This window comes from Monopterus albus, unplaced genomic scaffold (genome assembly GCF_001952655.1).
Source record: "Monopterus albus unplaced genomic scaffold, M_albus_1.0 scaffold366.1, whole genome shotgun sequence".
NCBI lineage: Eukaryota > Metazoa > Chordata > Actinopteri > Synbranchiformes > Synbranchidae > Monopterus > Monopterus albus.
The window spans coordinates 228960-252282 of record NW_018128246.1 but is presented as its reverse complement, the minus strand read 5'-3'; the positions used below and the strand labels follow the sequence as shown (position 1 = coordinate 252282).

The 23323-nt window shown below is 40.7% G+C and overlaps 1 protein-coding gene across 1 annotated transcript in view; it reads right to left on the bottom strand.

Moving 5' to 3' along the window:
* Positions 1–21168, bottom strand: part of dapk1 (death-associated protein kinase 1) — a 71129-nt gene extending 49961 nt beyond the window's left edge. The window contains 2 exon segments of the mRNA XM_020585445.1: positions 20174–20368; positions 21010–21168. Of these exon segments, the coding sequence (XP_020441101.1) occupies positions 20174–20235 (62 nt within the window). The 5' untranslated portion in view covers positions 20236–20368; positions 21010–21168.
* Positions 21169–23323: the final 2155 nt, after the last annotated feature.

Sequence of the window (23323 nt, the reverse complement as noted above, 5' to 3'; positions counted from 1 at the left end):
TTTTTGTTCTGCTTCTTTTAGAAAAACAGAGAGAAGCGAGCAGAGGACTGTTGTTCACACGGTGTGCATGTAATATTATACATGTACACACATACAGGACACTACAATCTGTAATCATATGACCGAACACCTGCTACACACATGCCTGGATGGATGAAACCACAATAAACCATTGATCTCTGGATCCTACCTTAATGTGCAGAGACTACATTTACACAAATAAGCCGATGAGAATGTTTATGGCTATTGACGGCTAGTTTGGCCTATGAGTTGATAAAGTCTCGTCTCCTCTAAACAGACAAACATCCAGATGAGCAGAAATGTAAACTCAAAAGTTCAACAGCTAAATGTGTCATTTCATATACTAACAATTGAAACAAACGTAGGATAGACATCCAATGAAACTAAAACACTATCAGACTTTCTACTGAAGAAAGTTCATGAAGAAATAAAAGTGCAATCTGTGAAGCCGTGGGACTTGGTGTGAAAATACTGCAGAGGATGAGAAAGGAAAACACAACTGACTTCCTGCACTTGATTCTGCACCATCTGTGCAGTTCTGAAGACATCCTGTTATGCTCTTACTCGTCAGTTCAGTGCAGAACTCCTGAATCTGTACAGCGTTTGGACTGAAGGAAAAGGACCCTGAAGAAGGAGGGAAGAGCAGTGGTGTGAGAAAAGACATGTATTCAGCAAACTGACAAGTCCTCTGCACAGAACATGAGCCACTGCAACACTTGAAAACATTGTGTGATATTTTGTAAGTGCTCTTATGCTGCTTGACAGCTAAATATTCCAAAGAAGCCTGGTGCATACAAGTTCAACCTTTTTCATACAATTCACATACACAATACACTGCAAAGTACATTGTTTGAGGTAACTATTTGTCAATATTAGTAAAGAGGTTTGTGAATTACAAACTGATAGTTTGACATGTACACCTTCTTCTGCTCCATGCATGTGTAAATGAATGTTTTATAAATTCCACTGAACTTCATGCTACTGCAGGAATACCAAGCATAGACAGAAATGTCTAAGTGCTCTTGCTAAAGGGAGAAATACAACAATGTAATGACTACTCAGAATGTAATATGGCTTTATTACATGGACTGTAATGTTAAGGCACCTGTTAGGTTGTGCATGTTCTAACAAAGGCCCACAGTAAATTCATGATGGGAGGAGACTGAAAAGCAGTCACAGCTCATCCTGGGTTGGGTAGCACAGGGCGGATTCAGTCTCAGCAAAGCAGTGTGTTTACAAATTTAGCTATAGTAATTAGAATGTGCGACAATCTATAAAACAAGAGCAGTGTGGGGATAGGTGTAGAAAATGATTTTTTGCTGTCCTTTTCTCTCCACAGCCAACGTGAAGCAAGGCTCTGAAAATGTCCTTCCGCTCTTTGTAGCTTTTCACTGAGGGTTTCTGGGATGTGACATGTCATAAATCTATAAAGCAAAGCAGGATTTGACCGTTATTAACAGAACTAATGGACGGACTTGTAACATACACCCTCTTATCTTTACTGGGATGTACAGACAAGAGAAATTCTAATTAAGTTATGATGTAGGAAAGTTCAATGTCTTGAAAACTAAATGATGGAACAATCTGCACATCAAAATGTACAGATTAATTTACAACTGCAGGTAATTTGTTCAATCACCGCTGTAACATCCAGCACAGCAGTAAATGAGCATCAGCCCATAAATCCAACGGCTGAAAGAAGATATTAAACCATATCATCAAAACAAAAGTAAACATGGAAATATCCAGTCATCATCACCATATTTATGCATGAGACAAGAACAACAACAGCAAATAAAAAAGGTGCATGAGGGAAAACAACTATCACTAGCTTGTGGGAACCAAACTCCACAGTCCTGTTATTTCCAAAGCTCTCCCACTGTACGAACATAAAGCGAGGGGAATGTGAGCCCACCCTTCGTTAACAACACCAGCTGCACACACATACAAACAAGGGGAAAATGGCAGCGGTTCAACTGAGCTCCCTTCCTTTGGTGAGGGAGTGGAGGAAAAGCCCCGGTAGAGTTCCTCTTTCTCAAAGCTGAGACTTAGCTCTTAAGACCTACCTAGAGCTGAGAGAACAACAGTCACTGTTAATGTAGTGGATTCCCTCTGTATGAAAGAGCCCTTATGTTTACTTACTAGCAGACCTTATGAGGGAACTCTCTCATCCTCCAGGGATGTACAGGGAGAGCACTGACTTGCATGAATGCTGCTGAACAAGCATCAAGATGAGGCAGAAATAATGAGCAGGCAGAAGAAAAACCCTGGGAATCAGTGACAAACAGAGGCAGGGCAGCTGTTTTTCAAGAGCAGCTCTCCCCCTCGCAAAACCTCAGATAGTCTGCAGGATCAAATTGCACAGTTGCCTTTGTTGCATTTAAAGCACAGACAGAGCTTCCCACTTTTGGCCCCCACCCCCGGTTTGGAAAGGAGAGTTTTGTTTGTGTCTATCACAGCTGCTTTACTTAGTGCTGGGCTGAGAGTGTGGATATGCTGCGATTCTCTTTACTCCTGATACAGCAGGTCTGTATGACAGCTCAGTATACTCCATATCCATCAACTCACATCTGAGGTTTGGTCCATATATACAGTCCTACCTGCTGATTGTGCACAGCTGCATATAAAAAGTGACTGATTCTCCTTCAGCCATTCAGGAGTCAGACTAAGAGCATCAGTTCAGCCTGTGAGAAAACAGCAAATCCGATTTGAGGTCTGTTAAAGTGCTGCTTCAAACCTCTAGCTGTAGACAGGCCTGGATTGTACTGCAGTAATGTACTGATCAAGTAGCAGCTTCCAACTCAGTGGTTCTCAGCTTATTTTGGGTGAGCGTGTCCTTAGGCTGAAACTTCTTCTATCTTTTATGCTGTTAGTCAGACAAAACCAGACACTTTGTGATCTTGTGACAGTTTCATTGTTTTCTGAATTTTTATTAATACTGTACAATTGGTTGACTGAGAAAATAACTGGCAAGTGTGTTTGCTGCGGCACTAATGTAATGCAACACAAAATTAAACCCACAGTAACATATTAACTCGTCCAACATTTCATCCTTATACCAAAACAGGCTTTTCTGACTTGGGAGTTAATATGAGATCATTAAAAGCCTTTGTAAGAAATCCAGCTGTGTTGTCTTAGAAAGAAAAGATAAATCAGCATCAGGGGCAGGAGCTCTGATGTGAGAAGGATGCACCAGAAACAACAGAACCTCTTGTGTCCACTCATTAAGAAGACTGGCTACTGGACACAGGGTAGCTTTGCCTGGATGACTGGCTGGCATTAGAGGTAGCTGCTCCGTCTGCCTGGCCTGGTCAGGACGAGGAAGCACTGGAATGAACAATGTTCAGAGCTAATGAGCAATAGAAAGGCCTTGTAAACAAAAACCAGTGAAGTGGGAGTGGGCAGGATGAGGAGCGCATGTAGTGTTAACAAACACACAACAACAAAAAATGTGTAAGTGCAGTGGATGAATCAGTCTGGATAGAACAGGGAGCTGCAGATCAATGTTTTTATAATAATGTATGCAATGACAATGTGAAAAGAAAGTGACCTGAATCTGCAGCTCTAAGGAGCTTTATAGCGAGTTACAGTTCATATTTTAGCTCTTAAAAAAAAGACTAAAAACAGAGCTACAAGGCGACTAAACATTGGATTTACATTCACCAGGGAGTCAGAAACACAGCTCCAAATGAACAGTGTTGGTCTGCAACTGCCAGATGTATAAATAACCAAAAACTGTTTGCTAACAGAATTGCCCTATCAGTCTAAAAGGGGTTCGCGTGTCAGTGTTAGTGTTGTGTTTCTGCTTCAATAAAAAAAATAATAAAAAACGCTCAACAATCGCAGGTCCGTTTAATTTTAGTTTGGCTCTCGGGATTACAGTCCCCAGAGCCATCTATAGTCCCCTTTTTGTAACAGAAAGCTGGTGATACAAAGTGGGAGTGTTGATTTTCAAACTCAACAGCTTCTCTCCTTATCAAGGAAACAATGTGAAGCACCACAGCGCTAAAAACACGTTTTTCATTAGACTGTTTTGTCCAAATTGACACGAGCTGAACCTTCTCACCAAGCTCATAGCGCACTTCATTTTTTTATCTTGGACCTGTCAGTCATCCACTATTTTTACAGTGGGTTAGCATTTCCTTTCACACTCGAGTGTACCAGGTAACTGATTACACCACCATCAAGACAGAAGGAACTAACTGATGATACCTTCTAGATTATTCTTGTTCAGAAATGAATCATGCAAATGCTGAACACTGTGTGACAGGAGCGCAGATATATTCATCCAGCTGGCCAAAAACACAATGCAATGACAAATGCATCAAGACAAGAAGTCCAACATTATGATGAAATGCAACAGCCGATGCAGTTTTCTCATTAACACTAGTTGATCAAATGAAGTGTGGATAATGTGCATTCTTCATCTGAAATGTGGCACACGATTTTATTAGTTTATTAGTAGACCCAGGGTTGTGTTGAAAAGGCAGCATCCTGGGTGAGAATGAGGTGGTAATAAGCTCAGTCTGAAGCTCCAGTTGTCAGCGCAGGGTGTCTGGCACAGCTTTGGCTGACAGCAGCTGAAGAAAACACACGTACAGCTACTGTTCTGACAGCACACACATCACTACCTGCCTAGGAAAATCTATATTTTCCCTGTTAGAAAGCCGATTTAAACACTTGCTCCAGCTGGCTTTAGGAAGTTATACTGGTATCTTTAGCATCTGCATACCTACATGCTGAAAATATACCTGCTGTTTTAACACTAGAAGCATTTTTCCAGCCAGACAGTACATGACCAAACTTGTGCCGGACAGCATTAGATGCAAATCATTTACTAAACAGTCTAACATGTACACCGAGTCATTTCTAAGGAGACCAGGCTGGAAAAGACACATATGATGCTCACTCTTCTGATCTCTGGCCTCAGCCTATATTAAAGGTAGTGTTGGCGAGTCATTTCAGGAACTTTTTTAAAATTCTCTTTTCATCCCACTCTGTCTGTACAGTCAATGCACAAGCCAAGGTGTTGCAGTTGTAGGCAAATGTGTTATTGCTCTGTTTTTGTAGCTAAAGCTAGCGAGCTATGGCAAAGAAGGTACCCAAGCATTTAAGATCCTAAAGTGTGTGTAAGTGACGTTCCTTGAATCATGTGTGTAGTGTAAGTTCACTGAACCACTTCATAGTCTGTGACCTTGTTACCTTTAGAACATCATATATTACTTTGTCATTTCCTTTTTGGTCTTTAACAGCTTGTTTTATATTGTATATTACCAATTAATTTGTCCTTTAATTAATGAAAAGTGTGATAACTGTCCATCACTGGTTCCCAGAGCTTATTATGCCATTTTGTATGAGCTCTTACTTTGTCTGACCTACAAAGATATTTATTAATCAACGATATTAAACAGAAACATGGCACATTCCCACATTTTTACACTAAATCCAGATAATGCATAGATTTTTCTTTTTGATAAATGATTTATCAATTATCAAAATACCCGTTTTAGCACTAACAAGAGCCGGCTAACTAGTAAATAATCAGTCGACGCACAGAATACAGACTGACACCTCAAAGATTGTCTTCCTTGTTAGCTTTCTGGTTTTAAGTAAGAATTTTTGTTCTCACAGCGCTCAAAGGCTCAAACACATGGGTAAAAACCCACAATGCAATCTCTAATTGAGCAGCATTTTCAAGTGCCTCATATTTGATTTGACATTCAGAAAAAAAAAAAAAAAAAACACACTCCCTTTGTGCTATTGTGGCCAGTACTACACTACGTATCATCTCCACTACTGAGAGCCAGCTATTGACTGGCTCTGTGTACTACTACTGTGAAATAGGAGAGGGTGCTGAAAAGCTGAAAAGTGTTAAGTACAATAGCAGGCAGGATCACAGCGCTCCACAGCACGCACACAAAGCGTCTCTGTCAAATCCGATACTGACGCACATGGACTGATGGAGGATGACACACAAGTGGGAACACAATGAGTGTGATCTCACCTACAGTGTCCTTTGATGTGAGAGGAAGTTGCATTTGTTGCATTTTTCTGGAATTTTGTTCATTTTGGTTTATGCTGCAGTTACAAGCAAAACAAACGGCAGGTTCCATGATATGAACATAGAGTCGGTTACAGTTTTCTTCTTCAGGCTCTGTGTTGCACACATTCAATTTAAAATGAATGATTCCTAAATTAAAGTCTCCCTTTTATTTTGACTGGCCAACTCTAACACATGATTTCAGTCTGACTGAGCTGCATTCTTCTTGCTGAAGACCAGACTAATTTTGAGCACTGTGCTATTTTTGTGCATCCAAGTGTGATGATTCTTGTGATAACCTCAGCACATAGCTAATCTACATTGCTGTATCAAATCTACCTGTCAACGGTGTAAAGCTTCAGTGAGAGGAATACACAATTTAAATCTAATCTGAGTCATCGCAACAACTACACTGCTACGAAATAACATCTGAAAAGATTTATGTACCAAAGTTAAAAAGTAAAGGAAGAATATGACAATTTACACATGCCTATTTTGTAGTCACAATTGAACAAACATTATTCCGGCATTTAAGCTAATGCTCAGCTTCCCTGCTGAGTGGAATAAACAAGCTGGTAAAACATAATCTGTCTTTCAACTGCTTGTCCTGTTAATTCAGCGTCTTTCAGGCTGAAGTGTCTGAATGTGCCCACTCAAGTTTAGAGAGCAAACATCAGCCAACCTCGGCAAATCAATACGTGTGCTCTGAGAAAAAAAAAATGTGCACCCTCACAGCTGCTTACTGAAAAGCACAGTTTTATTCAGTGAGGGACAGAAAGCTTGAATGTTACGGTCAAATGAAGTAGTGATGCGAAGCTTTTACACACCAAAAGCAATGTGGAGCAACTGTGTGAATGTACAAATACTCATCGTATTTACTACAACGCGGGGGCAGAAACAACACTGCTCTGGAAAGTTAAACAGTGATGAATGTTCATTCATGTAAACTGGATGTATGACAGCGTCTTTAATTAGCAGTAACAGAGGTCAGCCATTAGTCCATCAATTGTTCGTTAGACTGTTGCCTTTTCACCTTGCAGTGATGAACCTTGACTCTACAAAGCTACACTGTCAACTGTCATCGTCTCCTTCACCATTCGGTGGCACCCGCTAAGGGTTGCCACAGCTAATCACTAGGATCCGCATTTACGATTTGGCACAGATTTTTACACTGGATGCCCTTCCTGACCCACCCCTTCGCCCTGAGACCAACTCAAAATGTGAATTCCAATTCCTCTAATTGCATGAACATTTCCTTCACTTGCATTTTATCCTTGCATCCTAGTCCCACCCATGTAAGATCCAAGGAAAGGTTGCAAGGAGAAAACTGTGAGGGGAGAGGAACCGGGAAAACGTTTTAACTGACAAGATGTCTTTGCCTCTGATTCTTCACGTGAAGCATCCAGTCACAAACTTATTTCAGATAATCTGGCATGTCAATCTGTAACAAATTTCTACGAAGGAGGCGCTCATGTCAGTTATAGCTTCTCCAGGCAGAGCAGAAATAAGAGCTATGGGATGTCCATCATGCAGGGGAACTGGGATTCACCTAAAGACTGCACTGGTTTATGTGACCCCAGTGGCTGGTGCACCTACAGCACTTGGTATTCCCAGGTGGTCCCCCATCCAAGTACCAACCAGACCTTCACTACCAAGATTAGATGAAGTCAGGCACAACCAGGACGGCATAGCTACTAAAACAGCTCTATCAACATTTAATAGAAAACGAAACAGCTGCAGAGTTTTCTGGCTTTGGCGATGAACTTGAGGTTTAAAAGAAAATGGGCTGTGCAGTGTGCAATGGTGCATTTTGCTTTTCAAATCGAAGGTTAATGTTTCATGGGAACAGAATTCATCTTCGCATTTCTGCCAAACTGCTTGGCACTTAAAACTAGAAAGAAAGTGAGAGTGAGAGAAAGAGAGCAATGTGAAAACGGGAAACTGCTCTGCTTAAATGTGTCATATTCTCCCAGTTATTCACTGGTGGTCCTACTGCTTCCCCATACAGGTTTTTATAATAGCTTTTTTAGCAAGTAAACAAACCAAAAGCAACCACAAAACATCTTCCAACAATATATTCCAGTGAGAATCTGGGATCCAGACTAGATCAGGCTTTGTTTTGTGTGAGGCGTCCCTTTAAATGTGCCTGGTCATTGCAATTACAGACCTGCTTTTCTAGTTAATTAAATTGTCTTTGGCTCATGGGGGATAAATAAAGTCCCAGCACTCCACACACACTTTCCTTTGTCAGTGTCCAAATTTACCACATCAGTCTGCAGCTGCAGCAGCAGCTCAGAGAACTCTGCATTTGACACTTGAGTGTTTATGTGCTGGAGGAAATGATAAATATAGATGAAGGCCAGATAAAAACAGAAGAGAAACTACACAGTGCTGACAAATTATAAACTGTAATTGCAACTCCCTTTCCGTGCTTTTAAACAAGACCAAGTCCAACTTGTGATTACTGTCAACTGATGAAAACGGATGCAAAAACTAATAAGACTGATACAATTCTTCAGCTCAGTCAGAATTATTATTAAATATTAAACAAGGCCAATAGCTACTGAAAACTCAAGGCAACAATGGCTGACACTCAAAACAACACATGCTCTTTAAGGGTTGGGAACACAATTCAATCAGGCTTTAAATGTGGCTCGGACTGATGGAAAAGACTGGTGTCAGTTTTCTGCAGTGCATTTCTCTAGTCAGATGAGTCCCATGAATATCAGCCTCTGACTGTCACTACCTGTGCAGAAGCCACAGGGATGATGGCTTTGGAGCACAACAACAGAACCCACAGGGCTGGGGGCTCTGCGCTGTCCGACCTGTCTCGGTATGAAAACTCCCTGGTGAGGCCGAGCTTTTCATTAGCATGAAGCGAAATGTGGGAGGGCGCCTCAGAGTGCTCCCTGCCCACTCAGCTGTAGTGTGGGCCACAAATGGCACAGGCAGAAAAACATTATGCAACCCCCGTGCTATTGTGTACAGCGGAAGGGTAACCATGGCAACAGGATTCAGAGCCCGAGCAGAGGAACCGGTGCAGGTTGGAGGAAGGAAGTGTGGTAGATAATCCTGGGTGGGAGTAAACAGTGTGTGTGTTTGTCTATAGATATGAATTTGTCAGGACATCCTGGTGGAGCTTTTTCCTCATCCCTATTCAGTTTATTTAATATCAATAATGCCATGCCCACAGCTCGCCACTAGTTTCTGATTGGCAGAGCAGAAATACACGTGTCTGAACTATAGTGGGAGAACGTTTCAACAACCATTCTACATCAGTGCTCCAGGTAGGGCTGGGCAACAAAACAATTCCAGATAAAAGTAATATCTCAAAAATACTTCGGTGATATTAGTTGACAACACATAGCGATGTCACAGAAACAAAGTTAATAATTCTAACTAGTCCTACAGACTGACCTGGAGCTAGACTGGCCTTTGAGGCTGCAGTGGGAACTGCAGAATGACGTGACAGACCTTGGCCAAAAAGACAGATTAACCTGCCTATTATTTTCTTGGTTCAAGTATAAATAGTTTTGTCTATACGTCAGAAAGTAGTAAAATGTTTTGTTTACTCTGACCTAAAGCAGAAAATCTTTAGCATTTGGAACCAGATAAATTTTGTTCAAAAAATATCTAAGATTTTTTGCCGATTACTTTTTAGTAGATCAATAACCCACTGATCATCGCAGTTCTACAATCACTGAGAAGAGGAGCAGCTGTGTCACAAACACCCTGAAATGTTTTTTGAATGATCATAATTTGACCTGATGTAAGAGACAGAAAGCGACAATGGCCACAGCAGATTTAAACATGAACTAGGAGGAAAACCAAGGCACAAAGATATTAGTATGTGTGAAATGATACCGTAAGCCTACACCTACAAAGAACATTTATCCATAGTGATAGGGCCTCTACCATGCTGTGATTTCCCATCATTTGAGAGCACGCTACAGGTGTACAGACCTGTTTCCGCTCACAGATGTTCCACAGTCTGGCAGCCAGATGTGAACTCAGCAGGGACGAGTCTCATCCAGATGATTTCAGCTTTAAAAACGACAAGTGACAGTGCTGACAGACGCATATCTGACAGAAAGCTAAATGAGGAGCAGGCAGTGTTTGCCCTTGTCTGGTAGCCACAGTGAAAAGCCATTGAACGTGCCAGGAGAATGTCACTCACCTCCCCCAGCTGCAGCACCAACAATGCACATATTGTGCACAGAGGTAAAGAAACGTGAAATGTTTGCTTTACCGTCTTCAGAGTGATTCCCAAACATTTTCAGCGTCAAGAGCTCCAGAACAGACTCCTCAAGGCCAAACACTCAGGGATTTTATTATGATTCATCACATAAACACAGGAGTGGATTTAAAACACATTCTTTTAAGCATATGGGCACGTAGAAATTCCTCCTGATACCCTCCAGTGATCTCTGTTTGTTTGAGAAAGAATCATCCTGACCAGTGGTTATAATGTGCCACCTCTTACAGAGCTCCCAGAGAACCCGTTAATCATGCAGGACTAACTGGGGAGAAGCCTGATAAAAACAATAAATGTGAAAGAATGCAATGGGTTGATGAACTGTGAAGCTCTCAGTTATCCTCCATGCTGACTTGAAGGCTTAAAATAGTTATAATTAACAGATATTCTGTAAATTTCACTGTTTCCATATTAAAAATGACCCTCCTAAATGCCTAGGATGTGGTATTATATCAACAGCCTCCGTGGACACTAAAGCTGAAATCCATATTCATATACCAATTAGAATCACATTAGACAGAGTGAGGCACAGACACTGCTGACAATGACCACTGAAATCACATTGCGGCTTCTCTCACATCTGGACAACACTACCTGGCCAGTATCACTCCAGTGTGGGCTGGGTATTGTTTGAAATCTTCTGTTTATAAAGTTAATAAGATAACTGAGTTTGGGAGCCGATATCAAAACAATACCGTCACTCACTTTAAGAAACGGAGCCCAAATAAATCAGTTACCCCCCAGGAAAATGGTTACAACTGGTGGTTCCTTTCGCTTTCCTTTTGCAAGTTTTGATTATATGCACTTTGCTTTGAGGCAGCAATGCAGCTTAAGAAACCTAATATTATATTTGATTAAAGTGTAATCATTTCTTCCAACTTCAGCAGAGGCAATCTTTATTTCAGACAAGACAGGGAGCATTCACTATAAAATCCTGCAAGAAGCACATCTTCCTATAGAACTCTTAAAAACCAGACCTTCAATCCATTATCCAAACAACTTATTCCTGAAAAGGGTTGTGGGGGTGGGGGGTGGAGCCAATCCCAGCTGACACTGGGTGAGAGGCTGGGTACACAAATGTCATGAAAACCTTAAATACCTGACAGGTATATTTCACTCAATGCCACAAACGCCCCGCCACCATTTTCAAAGATTTTTATTGTAAACCTATACGCGTCTCATGGATCACCGGAAGTGCTTACCAATAACCATCAGCTTGATACTTGATCTGATATTTGGTTCCACTGGGTGAGCACCTCTCACATGGCTCTCAGGTTCACCTGTCTTCTTCTGTGGATACTGATGTGCTCAGTTTGTTCGACAGGAGGACAAAAAAGACAAATACAGAAAGCAACTGGATATCAGGCCGTGCATACAAATTAAGAGAAGTGCAAGAGTGTTGTTCAAGGAGAGGGAGGCGGCAGGTGAGGAGGGGGCTGCTGCTGCTGCTTCAGTGGGTACATCTGTCGTCTCCTGGTTGATTTTGTGCCTGCTCTTTAAAACAAGGTCCCTATATGTTTGGTGAAACTGACATTCAGCAAGTTTCGAGGTGTTTAACTCTGTCATGTCAGGGAAAGTCAGCGGACACACAGACTGGTTTTGTTACTTTTGCAAAGACGGTACATGACGATGTGACATCAAATACTAAAAGATGAGGGCAACTTATGATCTGTGGTAAAGACTGTCAGATTAGCAAAGGTGGACTTCTTTACCTCCAGTCTGACCTTTGTGACATTAATTAAAGATGAACGGCCCAGCGGCCTTTGATTTGATTTGATTTGATTTATTCTTTCAAACATGTAAAAACAGTCAATCTGTCAACACACATAATTTCACACATATCCACAAATACATTATCAATTTGCTTATACCTAGTACATGCTTGAACGGAGTAGGAAGAAGTCAGACTTATCCAGTCCTACCCCTAACATCATCTTATCATCATTGGTTTGCAAGCAGTATTACTACATGGATAATTTTGTTCTACACCATGCTAGTGATATACTAAAAAAATTATAACAGTGTTAACATTCTTACATAATTACATACTTTGATAATTATCTTCTACATCACACAAGTAGAATTATACACCACACTCACAATGTTACACCTGATTAATCATTAAACCTGTTCTTGCATATATCTTGATTGACACATACCTTTATATTTGTGTTTAAACTCATCAATTCTTACTGTTTTTTATGTCCACACTTAAATTATTCCATAGTTTTACCCCACTTATGGAAATACAGAATCTTTTTTTGGTTGTACGTATCGCATGAATTTTTAAATTTAACTGACATTCTTTCTTTTGATTATCTCATGCCGACTAAACACAACCTTTTGTGTTTATTCAAGACAAACTTCTAGTGACACAAAAAGCTTTATCTTTTGTGCATTACAGAATTTCTTTGGACAATGTCAGCGGCTAAATGATAAACAACTAAAGTAAAACAGCAAAGTATTAGCAGAACAGTGCTACACATGTGAAACTGCTTCACATTTGCAATTATATATAGTCCAACACTAAGTGCTGCATGCTGGCAGGGGCACATCAGAAGGAGAGGTGTACTGACGGAGGAAGCTTAAACCTGTTGGTAAACTAAGCTGTAACCAGGTCACAGAAGAAAAATGTTTGTTTCAACAGAAATACAAGTGTGCTGCCTGTCTTGTTATTCCAATATGGCAGCTGGCATTTTAAATAGTTTGCAATTTAACTATTGAATCATATGCAGCCGTCTTTTATTGATTTTTAAATGCTCAGAAATATGTTCCTGTCACTCTATTGTTTGCATTTGAATACTTATTTTAATGTCGCCGAAATCATCAATGAACTTCATGCCAGTTTAGTTTCTGACAGTCTAGGCTATAGATATTAAAAAATGAAAGAAAGGAACCAAACAAAAAGTCGCATTGAAGAGCCGACTGACAAAAACCTTAGCCGGGTACAGCTCTACATCTTTTCAATGTAACATAAACTTTACCCTCACCCACCACACACACACACACACACACACACACACACACACACACACACACAGGTAACAGTGAATGCAGAAGTAAAATTAGCAGGAGAAAGAGAGGGAAGTGGAAAGTTGTCATTCCCTGACAATTAATGCTTGACTGCTTACAGATCGCTACTAATTGACCACAAAGGGCTGTAGCTCCCACTCCACGTCCAACGCACACAGAGTGCAATACCCCTGCCATTCATCCGCTAACACAGTTGGCAGGAACCCAATTATCCACCACTGTCTACAGAGATTAAGTGAAAATAACCCATTATGTTCCTCGAGGACATTCCAACTGAGTCAGGTTTCAACTTGGCTCATAAGATGACCACAAACTGACAAGTGTTGCAGGTGCGATCACAAAAATGAAGTCATGCCGGCCAAAATAGACAAACTGTTCTTCAAGACATAGAGTGCAAGAAAGGAAAAAAGAAAATCTGACTTCAAACCTGCAGGAATGTGGCCACCAGTAAATCTGCTCCTATTTTAATCTCTTCTCATTTTCAAGCTACACAATATGTAAACATTTTTGCTCTTACTTTGAGTACTTCTCTCATGATGATCTTGAGGTCAGAGTAATTTTACCATGCTTCTCTGACTCATACACTCCTTACTACTGCTAGATGTTGGCAACTGACAGACTGGAGCTCAGTGCGCGTTTGCACTCTGCTGTAGATAAGTGTGTCATCTAAACAACTAAAATGTAAATACACAACCAATGGAAGACAGGCAGTGTTATCACAGGTGTCTTTCCATATAAACAGTTCTCAGTTTGACCTCAGATATTAGTAAGGCTCGTTGGTCAAGCACATCTTGGGGCCTTCAACCACTGATGAAACCCCCAAAATGTGGCTGAACAAGTAAGCTGTGTAAGTCGTGATGAGAATTTTTGTCAGACGTCTAAATCCAAGGTTATATATTGCACCAGCATCTCTGGTAAAACAACCAATGTAAGAAACTCCTGCACACTGTGATGCTTTAGCTGAATCTATTAATACACAAGCTACGTTTCGGTCTATTTGATCTTCATCAGGTTCTGCAGGAGCACTGCAGCCTTCCATCTATATACTAAAGTTCCCATCAAATTGCCAATTAGAACAACCTAGAAACCAGGTCACTGATTAGTGTCACCTTAATATACATCTTCACTGAGGAGCCGAATGAAACATTTTTCTTAAAAAAAACTGATACATAATGATGATGATGATGCATTAATAACAATACCTTAAATTCCTAGGCTGTCAAACCAATCATAAAAATTACCATGTGAACAGTACATTGGCTTCCAGATGATACCTCAAATATAAAAATATATTTAATAAACCCCCACATACTGTATAAAACTAAATCCTATACAAGGGTAAATAAAATGTCTAGGTGATCAGGGCAGCCATACAAACGTCTATATGATCCTAAAAATAGTTTTCAAGTAGCGTCATATATCAATATAGAAGATGCTCAGTCTGACACATCAGATGAATCTTATCCACCCACTTACAAGGCATTAAAAGACACCTCCGGGCATAACAGGCATCAACTTATAAAAATGTGACAACCCTTGCACATAACAGCCATTTAATTCAGCTGAGGGTCAAAACAGGAACTGCTATATTATTCAGTTATATTGTGTAAACTCTGCATTTCCTCTTTTGCCTGTGTCTATCATCGTAAGTCTATCTAGGTGGGGGGCAGGGAGGGATGGGCTGGGTGAGTGCGACGTCTCATTAAGCCCACTCCTGCTACCCAGACTGCCTCTCCACCCAATAGTGCAACCCATCATAGGGGGGGCAAATCTAGGCCAGTATGGACTGTATGCACAGTAGCGGTGTGACGAGTTTTCATGCCACCAGATCTTACAATATTAAAACATGGCAATATTCCTCGTCAAGGTAAAAGCCGTGATATCAGTAGTCCAATGATGCTACGTATTTTCACCCTCATGGCAGCACACCAGATGCTGACATCAACCGGCAAAGGCGCTGCATTGACCAATCACACATGGGGGACAATCGGGACATGGACGCCCATGGGAAGAAGACTCTTTTGTTTACCCTCTTAACGTGAGCATTCATTTCTACTCACTGTCAAATTGGGGCCACAATTAACGCACCATAATGACACACCATGCATTTTCGTTAGTACTGGATGTTAGGTGTTATCCATCGATGCCGACACACTGGTGGTAAAATTGGTGCTAAGGTAGAGTAAATTACGTTAGCAGCGTGGCTAACCAAAACACTGCAACACAGCGGAAACTCACACACCGGAATCGTGAATGAAGCCACTCACATGGACTTGTCACATGCCTACAACACTCCCTCACTGTTTGTTCATTTGCACTGTAGAATCCTTTCTGAAATACACCAACCCCTAATCCTCTACAAACTGCAACCACATGCCCAGACGCCCACCACAGACAGATTGAGGGCCTATTGGTAGCAACCACAGAGTAGTCAGATTATTGCAGACTAATGGCAGAGGCAGAGGGCTGCAAAAATACGCAAAGTGTAAAACTGCCCTGAGGACCAGATGAAACGCACACACTAAAATCATTCCACAGTCAGCCTGAGAGTGGCTGAGTCAGAGGAGCTCCAAACAAATGACAACATGGAAACAGGCCAACAGTAATTCTGCTTTGCTTGTTTCTTGATGCAGACTCTGAAGTTGCCCTGAGGTAATGCTAAATGACTGCATGCTGTGGTTAGACCAATATAAACATTTGCTAATATTCTAGACAGATATTGGCCCCGTATGAAAGATCAGATATCAGCCAGCGAAGTGCCGTCTGCAGCCGATGTTAACAGCTAGGCAAAAATACTTAGTAAAATCTGTAATTAGACTTTAATTTCTCTCAATATCTTTTTAATGATACCGATTTTTCCCAGTCCCTAAAAAGCATGGGGTAAGCCAGAGAGGTCCTTGGCATCATTAGAAGTTAGTTTGGGTTTCAGTTTTTCTTTCAAATTATGATTTAAAAGTTGATATGATTCTGGGGTAAACTCTGAACACTTGTCTTTGGCAAGAAAATGGGGATATGAAGAAATCCAAGGTTGCAGTAAACTATCATATTCATGATCACTTAATCGGGTGAGTATTTTTTTCATTAAATATCAACAAAATCACAAAAGAAAAAATGCTTATTACAGTCTCCCACAGCCCACGGTGACATCTTCACGGTTTCTAAACCACAAATCTTCAGTTCACAGAGAAATGAGACAAAAAGAAATGACAAATCTTCACATCTGACAAGCTGAATCCAGATGATATTTAAGCATTTTTGCTTCAAAAGTGGCTCAAATCTAAAACACTTAATTTTTTGACAGTCCATTAATCATTGCAGCTCTAAAACCGCACAATGCATTGACTACTGGACTATAAACAGGTTTGAGAGCCTGTCCTTCAAAGTGCTGCTGTTCCTCAACTGCAGGCCACACAGGCTCTAATACAGCTTTGATCCCCGCAGTCCGACAGCCGCAAACCAAATCACCACAGTGAAACCATGAAACGCTTCAACGATGCTTCTCCCTTCACTCCACCGTCATTTTGAAGAGGCATCAAATAAGGGATTCTCTGAGATGCCAGTAGCTGTAATGTCTTCAGCAATTCCCTGCTGATCTCAGGCATGAATTGAGAATTTTCTGCCAATGTGTAAGGCAATTAGAGAGATCAACAGAGCACAGTCTTGACTTATTAGAGCCATGTGTTTGTAGAAGACCAGCAATGGGGGCAATTCATCAATCAAAAGCTGACATAACTGGTCATTTTTGGAGACCGTTCAAAAGGGAGAATGTGATCACTGATGCATTGGGGTTACCACAATGCAACGACTTGATGCATCACCTGGAGGCTCAACAGCTAAACCTCCATGTAAAAATCCTAGTTGTCCGAGTTGCCAGCACCTCCAGGGCTGCTAAAAATCTGCCTACATATCCAACATTCAGTATTCTGTGTATAGAGAAATACTAGTCCAGGACAAGGTGGTTCAATCAAGGTACACTTTGAGACAGGAATATATAAGATGACATGGCACACGTGGCTCAAAAATAACCGTTATCCAACTCCTCTGGTTAGCGAGTTCTGCATCTGCGTTGCTTCTTCCACACTCCCCTCCTCATTATACTGCTTGCACACTCACTCTGTCTAGATACTAATAAAAGTTAGATGCTCAGCTTCACCAGGCTGCAGTTCTACCATGCATAAACACCAAAGCAGCCAGTTGTCAGTGTCACGGCTTGGGTGACTTCCCACTTTGCCAATGGGCAACGTTCCAATTCCAGCCTGGAGTACAGTCAGATCAAAAGGCTCTGTGTCTAATAGCATGTGAAGATCTACAGTGCAGGCCCCGCTTCACCGGCTTTTATCATAAACTAACTGGTTAATCCCAAATTCATCCAAGTTAAAGCATGGTGCATTAGGTGAACAAATCTGAAAATATAAATGTCAACTCTGGGCATAGCTGTGCTGTGAGAGGTTTGACATGAACGGTAAAGAAAAACATCAACAAGATGTAGTTTCAAAAACAAATCAAAAGTAATACCAAGTCTGTCTATAGTATTTTACAGATGACCAATCTAAAAGTATGCTAAATTTCTTCTTCAGATTACGCATTAGCCTTGAGCTCCCTCCAAGTAGCAGATACTTCTGTCCGATAAAGGAATTACATCCTTCCAAAAACAGACTTGCGTAATACTCTGTTCTCCACTGGAGCCAACTCAAAAGGACAGCTTGCCTTTATAAAAGAACTCAAATGTTGTTTACCAGAAAAGAAAATGTTTACTATAGTTCAACCCTCCAAGTGTTGAAGCCTCACATGGAAGGCAACCTGATTTAAAACTCTCTATTCACCTAATCAACAGACAATGGATCCTGACCAAATGAGACACTCACATAGCGTCTCTTTACCACCAGCCAGAAATTCAATCCCAGTGCACAACGCTCCCCAATGGTCTCTGTTACCAAAGCAGCATAGTGAAGCAGCCACAGCAACATCAGCTCTCCTCCACAGTGTGGGAAAGGAGGAGCAGTGTTGCCAGACGGGCCCAGGAGAGCGGAACACAACTGGTTGATTATTACCTGCACGGTGTACATGTGACACTTTGATAACTGGAAACTGACAGGGATCCATTTCCATGTTTTGTACAGTCTCATGAGAAGGCGTCTGCAGTCCAACGTGGGAATGAATGCACTCGTTTGCTTGTGTCATTTCTACTATACTGTTATAGCTTTTTATCTATGCAGCAGTAAAGTTGAGCTGAGAACAAGACACTGACACTGTGGTTTTTATACCTAACAGGGCAGCACGGACGACGGATCACTCTATAGCCTTTGTGTTACCATCTTGCTTTATCATTCAGGCAACTAGTAAAACATGAAAAACAACCACAAGACCCAAACCACCTGTCTGGTCAAATTATTTAATCTATATTCAGTCCTTTACCCTCACAGTTGACATCCATCTTTGACCAAACACAGAGTGGACGAGGTGAAACCAGGCTGTGCCATGATGCAAATGCTCTCCCTGTAAAGATGCAGAGTGATACCGTCTGCCCCCACCTGCAATACATCTCCAGGCAAAGGCAGCCACAGTAACAGACACTAAACTCTTCATCTGTGACAACAATGCATTATGGACTGTATTCATCACAGCCTAGTCAGCATGGGGGAACACATGTCCTACTCATAGGCATTGCTTGGGTGACAGACTGAACTAGTGTATGCACCAAAACTATCAATGTGCAGAATGATGGATGCATCACGGCCGGAGAACATATTTAAGATTAATACACGTAAACTGAATAAAACTAGCGCTGCAGCACAGTGACAGCCCCCTTGATTAATGGAATGGCTTCATGGTATTGCTTGATAGTATTTCATGCAGAGAAAACACTTCCTGCATGTGAGGCCACAAGACTGGTTGTTTAGACTTGGTCTCTTTTTCCTTTTTGTTAGCAGCTTCGGTCAAGTTTGTATTTGTACTACTGCCATTTGGAGCCACGGAAACTGGACGTTTCAACCATTTACAGCAAATTTACTTTGACCTTTCTGTTGTCTTTTTTTTGTAACTAGTCTTAATCAACTAAGAATTCACTCAGGGTGGTGAAAAATTAACGAGTCTTGTGCAGTCAAACTGCTATGACTGATAAATTATTCTGATAATAATTATACTAAAGATCAGTATCACAGAAATTTGCAATCCTATTTGTCGGCTGGTTTTCCTCCTAAACACAAATATGTGGATATCAAATCACAATTTCTATTTTTTCAAATTAATTGTGTATCTTTCTATGGGATTCAAGTACCCCTGGTTGGGAATAACTGGATTAGATAATCTGCAACTGTTTTGATTACTTGTCATTGTTTAAGTTAAACTGCTAAACATATGGGATTTTTAGCTTCTCAAACGTGACAATTTTCTGCTTTTCTTTGTCATAAATGAGAGTGAAGTGAATATCTTTGGATGTGGGACTGCTCGTCAGACAAAACAAGACATTTAAAGACACCACCTAAAGATGGGAGGAATTATAACTGGTTTTTCAACACATTATATATCATATATTATTCAGTCCATCTAAACATAATCGGCAGAGTAACTGGGTTTGATGCATGCATTCATGTTTGTGTGCACTGATTAAACCCATGTTGCTAGAGTAAAGAATGAAAACATTTATTTAGGACTATTATATGAACAGCCTGAAGAGGTTGTATGTAACCTATTCATTATCTGAAGGCAGAGCTGAACATGAGGTGTTTCCCCAGTATCTCACCCACCCTCCTCCTCACACTTCAGCCATGAAAAGGGGAAGTTTATATGAATTAAGAACAAGTATAAACCCCAGTAAAACCTACCTCCCCAGCTCGTCTCCGATTTCATAAAATTCCGCCACATTTTCCTGGTTGAAAACAGTCATGTTGTCCAGGCACTTCCTTCGTCCCTGTCCCCTCCTTGACCACAGGCTTGTCCTCAGAAATGGCACACCGGCTCTTCACAGCGACATCATCCCTCCCAGCAGCCTCCGGCCAGCACTCCTCCTCATCTTAGAGCTTCCACACCAAGTGAAATAGATCAATAGGAAGAGAAAGAACCCATTAGACCCGGATTATGAAACCTGACTGGAGTTGCGGGATAAAGGTGGGTGTCCAGTCAACAAAAGGAAACTGAACCTGCACCTTCACCTTCACGGCGACGTCACGACTGCTGGAGCTGCTCTTCCCTACTCTCTTTATCCTTTTCCCGGGTGTCAGTTTGAATTACTGGGCTATAGCAGCTGCTAATTTAAAGGATACTAGTAATAATAACCCTAAGTATGTCAGCACTGGCTGGCTAGGAATGCAAATAACCCTTCATGAAAGCTTGGTGTAGCCATGGGAAACACGGCAATCTACTCCTCCTCCTTTTAGTCCAACAAGGAAAACTGAGTAAAGTCATATCTTCGATAATTAAATAATGACCTGGACAGGTGTATAAGTCATCTTAACTGTGCACGAAAAAGACACAACCCTGAAACCCTGATGTAAAAACCAAATCAGTGAGCTTTTCCCAAATGAAAGCCCCTGTATGTCCCTCTGCAGTGTCAAATACTAAAAATCGTTATCATTAGCTACGTTTGCCGAGCGTTATTAACTAGCCCTTTCTTGCTCAGAAAAAAAGGCAAATTGAATGAATGCACTGTAAAGTGCCTTACACTATGACGGTGTGTGTCCCGCTGCCAAATGTAGCCGAGATTTCATGCGTTTTGTAGGATCCTTTGACCCAGGTTTGGCTCACGGAAGACAAAATGCTGGGCTGAACCGGAGAAATCAACGTTAACAATGTAAGGCAGACTGGTGCGGGAGCTGCGTTTACGTACTATGGGAAAGTTGGGGAATATGGGTCGGAGCGCTCGGTGACGCTACTTGGATAGTTCGCATTTTACTAAACGCCAATAACACCAGGAAGTCACAAATGAAAGATCCGTAGATTAGTTGTATTTGAATTACAAACAAACCAGGATTTACCACCAAAATATTAGGTAATCGGTCTTTTCACACGAGGAAGCTGAAATTTACATTTTTTACTTGCCTTAAATGCCACACCAGTGTGTGTGTCAGCTGCAGGAGCTGCTTCGGACGCCAGAGGGCAGCAAAGTTTTTATTTTATCATCCAGGGGAAACGTGTTGTTAAAATATTAACTGTGATTCCGTTAATCATTTTTGTTTAAGAAATTTCATGTTCACATGGTAAAATTTACACAATTCAGCTGAAGTGAATTCTGCAACAAGTCTCATTATTATAATATTATGAGAAAATAAAGCAGATGAAGCCTCCCATAGGCTCCCCAGACTGAAGGAAACTTTCTCAAGTCGTTTGGTGCCTGTTTGTGGTCGTTTTGTCCCTTTGTGGTTGTTTAATGGTTCTTTTTGGCAGGTTTGTGTCTCTCTGTGGTCATTTTTCATCTCTTTGTAGTTGTTTTGTGTCTCTTTGTAGTGTCTGTTTTTAGTGATTTAGTGAGTCCTTTTTCATTTCTATAGTCACTTTTTGTCTCATTTGTGATCACTTGATGGTTCTTTAAAGTAATTTTTCATTTCTTTGCGGCCATTTTGCTTCCCTTTGTACTTCTTTTGTGCCTCTTTGGGATCACTTTCCATCTCTTTGTGCTAATTTTGTGTCTTTTAACTGAGCTGTGCCCACATGACTTTCAAACATGAAATTTTAACATATACTTCACTCAGAGGCTTTTAATTCTGACTTTGTGAGTGTGATTTGTCTGAGAAAAACAATTTAGTTAGTTTTGAAAAATGTTTTTAGCATTGGGCAATAGGACGTTTTGATAGAGATCAAAACAGAATAATGCAGTGTGAATCCATAGTTTAACCACATTCATAAAATAAGTTAAATTTGTGACAAATGCTATTGCACTGTTTTAATAGTTTACATGATTAATAACTTGTCAAAGTTGTTAGGACATACTACTTTGTGATGAAGAGGTTGTGAGGCTGAGAAGAACACAGAGTTTTTGGAGTAGTAGAAAGACATACTTGTGAACTTGATAAAGAAGGCAGCAAATCTCACCAGCTGAAGTGAAACGGTTTCTGTCATTACAAACTGCAAAAACTACAAGTGAGCCAGGTGGTTTTTACTATGTGAAAAACAGGTAAATGGAAAAGAGGGAATGAGTTCCGTAACTCTTCCAAAGATGCTTTAACTGCTTTTTTTAAAGGGACGTGTGTTCAAATCTCTGCTACAAATGTAAGTCTCATAGATATTTATTCATCTGTTTACCAAAAAATACTGAGATTATTTCAATACTTTACAAAAATACTTCCCCTTTAATGAATTCATACACAGCATTTCCCCTTTGTGTTCAGAGGACTTCATATCTGGTGTATTTATTTTTCTAATAATTGCTTTGGGACTCAAGTTGACTAAATTGCATTAAGCGCAAGTGAAGTTTTATGATGCTTTGGTTTTAGAAAGTGCAATGACAAAAACAATATAAAGCTGCACATTTGTGTATGAACTTTCCTTTCATTTTAATTGTCTATATAGTCACAAATGTGCAGATGGAGTTTGGTAAAAACTTTATAGCTTAATTTTGAGCCACAAGATCATAAGCACCTTCCTCACACCAAACTGTCAGCACAATAATTAAAACAGTGGAACCTCATCAATCATATATTACATACTGCATATATTTCTTCTTGTATATGTAAAGAAGTACTCCAACATAGACTGAGCTGTAATGATTCACTGTCCTCTGGTTGTTGTGTTTCAGCACTGTAAGATTCTTCCAGTATTACTCATTAATTGGAAACATCAGGCTGCTGTTGTGTTATTTGGCAGGGACATTACTACTGTGATATAAAGGATATTACACCACCTGCTGGTGATGAGCTGTACACATACTGTATCAAACAGCATTTATCTGCCAGTTACCGGTTTCTGGTTCCTACATTTTATTTAAGCAACAGTTTGCAGGTTAACCATTAAGTGTGAAGTGCTGTTGTTTACTGAAAACT